At 60.9% G+C, this 4,718-nt stretch overlaps 1 protein-coding gene across 1 annotated transcript in view; it reads left to right on the forward strand.

Moving 5' to 3' along the window:
• Nucleotides 1–4,042: 4,042 nt before the first annotated feature.
• Nucleotides 4,043–4,718, forward strand: part of FOS (Fos proto-oncogene, AP-1 transcription factor subunit) — a 2,489-nt gene continuing 1,813 nt past the window's right edge. Inside the window, exon 1 of the mRNA XM_082283468.1 lies at nucleotides 4,043–4,524. Coding sequence (XP_082139594.1) covers nucleotides 4,186–4,524 — 339 coding nt within the window. The 5' untranslated portion in view covers nucleotides 4,043–4,185. The remainder of the gene's footprint in view (nucleotides 4,525–4,718) is intronic.

A 4,718-nucleotide genomic window follows, 5' to 3' on the forward strand; every position in this document is an offset into this window, starting at 1 on the left:
TGCTGGCTGAGAGCAGTGCATGGGTTCCTCAGTGTGTGGAGCAAGGACCAGCCGTGCCTGATGAGTTAGTATCCACCATGGTGCAGGCACAGAGTAGTGAGAATAAGTGGGATGGCTCAACAGCATCATCCACAGTAATTGGCAGCCCACAGCACGCGGCTGTGCGACCACGAGATGCCGGGATGTCTCTGCTCATGGTGTTTATTCTTTAGGATGTCCCTGTCACACACCCAGCTGCTGTGATTATTAATTGCTATTTATACTTTGCTTTGAGTATGCACTGTACTTTTAAGACCAGCAGAGGTGGGAACCCTGCCCTCCTGGAGGCTCCCAGGCTAGGTGGGAGGGTGACAGCTGCAGTGTGTCTTGTGGGGAGTTCAGGCCACTGGGATAACGTACCAAGGGCCCTTCCTCCACCCTTTGGTCCCCAGATACTTCAACAAAGGGGGCGGGCTCCCACCACTGGTTTTTCAGCCCCCTTTCCTGCTTTTCCATCCTGTTTCCTTTGAGGCCCCGCAGCCTCTGCCTGGCTCTACAAGCCTCTCTGGGGCCAAGTGGATGGAAGGGATCCCTTGTGCCATGCTGGGAGTGAATGTAGTGGAGGACACCAGGAACAGTGGGTGTGCAGGTGTGTGCAGGGAGAATTTCACTAATGCCCCTGGAGCCTGCCCATAAAGTCTGTAGCACAACAGGTGCTCAAGTTGTTGTGCATATCCTCTGATGGTATGGGCAGGATGGTTGGCCAGGCAGTGATGAATTCTCAGTGCAGGGGAGCTATTTCTTGGTGTCCACAGCAGTGCCCCCTGCATGCCAGCTCTGCTGCTGAACTCTGGCTGTCCAGTCTCCTTCCCAATGACCCCAACAGTCCCTGGTTAGCTGGAGACAGATGTCCATCATATTGTGTGCCTAGAGAAGGAACATGGAACCATGCTACAGTCAGTGTTGCTGACAGAGAGTGGGTGCTGACAGAGAGTGGGTCATGAGACTACCAAAGGGCCATGTTGCTGGCATGAACTTTCCCCTGGTACATGGCCAAATTTAGGCACAGCCATCTCTTCCCCCTGAAGTGGGTTTTGGCTGTGCAGTTGCACTGGCCCACACATCTCAGGTGCTTTTCTGGTGTGGTTTTCCAAGGCCAGCCTCAGTAGACAGCTCAGATGAAGGAGGTGTGTGAAAGTATGGCCAAGTTCCCATGCTACACTCTGAGGCTTAGGAGCTCGCTGTTCTGTTGTAAGCCTCAGAGCTGCAAGCTTTCCCATCTCCCTGCTTGGTAAGAGGAAAAGTGGAGGCCAAGCAGGTGGAGGGGTTCTGTTGGTATCCAGGACAAGATCCTCATTGGATTGTTGCTGTCCTTCTGCCCTGCTGGCACCATTGTGATGCCCAAGAAGTGCAGTGGGCATGGCCTCTTCTGTCTGGCCAGGCATCTGGGAAGAGCCATGTCCCTGCTGATGATAGTCAGCAGCCACCTCCTCCTCCAGCACCGATCCAGAGGTGCAGTGGGCTTGTCTGAAGGAAGGGAAAAGTCCCTAGAGGGGTGTGTCTCTGCAGCTGTGGCCTAGCCAAGCACCACCAGAGCCTGGCAAAACCCTGCTGGCCCTGGCTGTACAGGTTTAATAATGTTGTTGTGTTCACTGAATTCATGGTCCATTCCACAGATCACACTAATTTGTGAGGGTCTAATGGCTCTTCCTGTTCCCAGCTGGTGAGGGAGGTGAGGAGCCTCCATCAGCCTGGCATGCTGGTGAGGGTAACCCTGTCACCCAGGCAGGAGGGTTCACGCTCTGACTCTGTTTTGTCCCTGCGGTACCGCCTGCTTCCTTTTTTTGTTCTCACACATACTGCGGTAAAACGTGTGCACCCTGTGTTTGGAGCAAACAACAAATCCACGTCATGTGTTTTCGCTTTCTCTGTTTCGTTGCCTCCACATGTTAGAAATGTGTGGCATCCGTGCACTTTCCGTTTGGTACAAACCGATCATGCTTGGTCGCCAGTGGAGATGGCAACAGATGGTTTGCATGGGCACCACAAAAATATTGTGGGCTTTGGTGAAGTGGATTCCCCCCCTGATTTCCAGACACTTCTTTTGGGGAAGGTAGTTTGGCTAGAGGAACCCTGGGGCAGTTTGTAGACAGCAGGGCTAAGCAGTGTTTTTCTGAAATGTGCCTGGCAAATGTGTGAGACTGGAAACTGTGTCTGAGGCTCTTGCCCTTGCTGGGCACCAGTGTGTCAACCTAGGCCCTGCTGGGGATGTGGCTGCAGAAATTTGGCCTGGTGCTCACTGCTGGCAGGGATGGCAGGAGCATGGCTTTGCTAATCTGCTGGCACATCCCTCCTCTGGGCAATGCTGAGGGCCTCCTCACCTGCACCCTGGGGCTGCCGAAGAGACCATGCTTGCCCTGCTCTTTTGGTAGCTGGCATGAGGGGAATGCTGGCTGGGGCAAAGAACCCTTGGCAGCACAGGAACCTGGGGTGACTGATGCCTGCCCCGAGATGGAATAGCCCATGGGCCAGTGCTGAACTGATGAGAGCAGCACTGGCAGGTCCTTTCCCCGCAGGTCCTTTCCCAGGGAGAGGTACGGGCCGTGAGCTGCGGCAGTCCTTGGCTGTCCCCTCTGCTCTGACGGGCAGTTCAGAAATAGCAGCTGGCCCAGTTCTCCCGCCCCCGTGGCCCAGATCTCTAAGAACGGAGGTTGCTCGCGCAGCAACAGCAACAGCAGCAGCATCAAGCGCTGCATTTAGCCCATGAGCTCAAACAGAGGGAGAGGCTGCCAGCAGGATCCCAGCCTGGCTGGGTGACGCTCCTGCCTGGAGACTGCGCTGCAGGCTCTGTTTGTTGCTGTAAACACGCTCCCTGCTGCAGCTTCCCTGTTACTATCTATAGCCGCGATCTCTTGGCTCCCGTGCAAGGCGAGTCTGCGGTCTGGCTCCCACCTTAGCCTGACCTGAGCCAGGGCTGCCTGACATCCCCGTCGTGGGTGGGTGTCTCCGGGCTTCGCTGCAACAAGGATCAAAACAAAACCCAAACTGGAGGAAAGGACGAACCTCGCCCCTCTCTCTCCTCGTCGGTGGTTTCCCGGTGGCCTCCTGCCCATGCTCTTGGCAGATATCCCAGCCCCCCCGAGCACTGCTCCTAGGATCTTCCAACCTTCCCGGAGGGCTGCGGCCCCTCAGGCTTCCCTGGCAGTGCTTCCCACCGCCCTGTGCCATTACCCTCGCTCTCGACAATTACGAGCATACATAATAGACAAGTCAATAGTGACACATGAGCGTAACGCGCTCCTCGCTACGGGGAGGGGTGTAGGTTGAGCTTTCCGTGCGTGGGGCCCGCCGAGTACCTGTGCCCAGCTACGGGCAGACCCCGCTCTGTGCTGGCGGTGGGGCTTGACTTGCAGCGCAAAACGCATCGCTGCCCGGCCGGGCCCCTTCTTCGCCGCCTTTCTTGGAGCACCTTGCTCCGCGGAAAGGCTGTGCGGGGTCCCGCTAAGGGGAGGGGTCACTTGCGGCGGGACGGCGCCCCCGGGGAGGGCGTCACCTGCTGCGGGACGGCAGCCCCAAGGGCAGTGTCGGTGCCCCAGAGCCCTCGCAGGGTCTCGCCAGGCGAGGGGGGAGGGGCCGTCGCGTCCCGAACCGTCCCGTCCCGTCCTGTCCCGCGCGCCGCCCGCCCGCCCGCCGCACTTGGCTGCAGCCTGGAGCGCTTCCCGTCAGTCACGCCCCCTCGCACAGGATGTATCCCATATAAGGATATCTGCGTCAGTGGGTTCCCGAGCCCGGCCGTACCACTCCGTGCGGGGGGGAAAGCCCTATGGCCGCTCCCTCCTGCTCTGCCCTGGGGCCTCCGCCGCCCCTGCGGCCGCCCCCCGCCCCATGCTGTGCCTCTGTCCCGCGGGGAGCGGTGGCAGACGGCGCGCGGGGCGGCCCCCGGGAGGCGCGGGGCGGGCGCGGGGTGGGACGCCCCCCCCGTGGGCGCGGGTGGCGCGTCCCCGGTGACGTCGGCGGGAGGGTATAAAAGGGAGGCGCGGCGCGGTACTCCAGCAGCCCAGGCAGCCCCGGCGGTCGAGCGGAGAGACGCGCGGCGCGGACCGGGCACAGGGACGCACGCAGCCGACCCCTCCTCGCTTCATCCCCAAGGGCGCTTCGCCACCGTCGCATCACCTCTCACCTCCGGCTTGCGCTCACCGAGCCGACATGATGTACCAGGGCTTCGCTGGAGAGTACGAGGCGCCGTCCTCCCGCTGCAGCAGCGCTTCCCCGGCCGGGGACAGCCTCACCTATTACCCTTCCCCGGCGGACTCATTCTCGAGCATGGGCTCGCCTGTCAACCAGCAGGTGAGTCGCCGAGCGTGCCGGCTGCGCTCTTGCCCGGGGCAGGAGCACTCAGTAGGGGACGGGGCGGGAGCGGGTGGCGCGGGGCAGGCGGTGTCCGCGGAGGAGGTCAAGTCGGGAACTGGCGTGGGGAGCGGCCCCGGTGCCGAGGCGGGGCGGTCGGGGGGTACCGTGGCCCGGGCCGCGCTCTGCGGCGGGTGTGTAAAGCGGCTTCATTGATAAAACGCGAGTTCATTGAGGAGACTCCGGAGCAGCGTCTGCGTCAGCGCGGACGTCAGAGATATTTATAACAGGCCGCTCTCGTGTGGAGCCGGCGCTGGCAGCGCGGCGCCGCGGCCCCGGGGACGGCGGGGAGCGGCCCGGGCGTTCCGCTGACGGCAGCCCCCCTTCCTCTG

Source organism: Coloeus monedula, assembly GCF_965178545.1.
Source record: "Coloeus monedula genome assembly, chromosome: 6".
Classification (NCBI taxonomy): domain Eukaryota; kingdom Metazoa; phylum Chordata; class Aves; order Passeriformes; family Corvidae; genus Coloeus; species Coloeus monedula.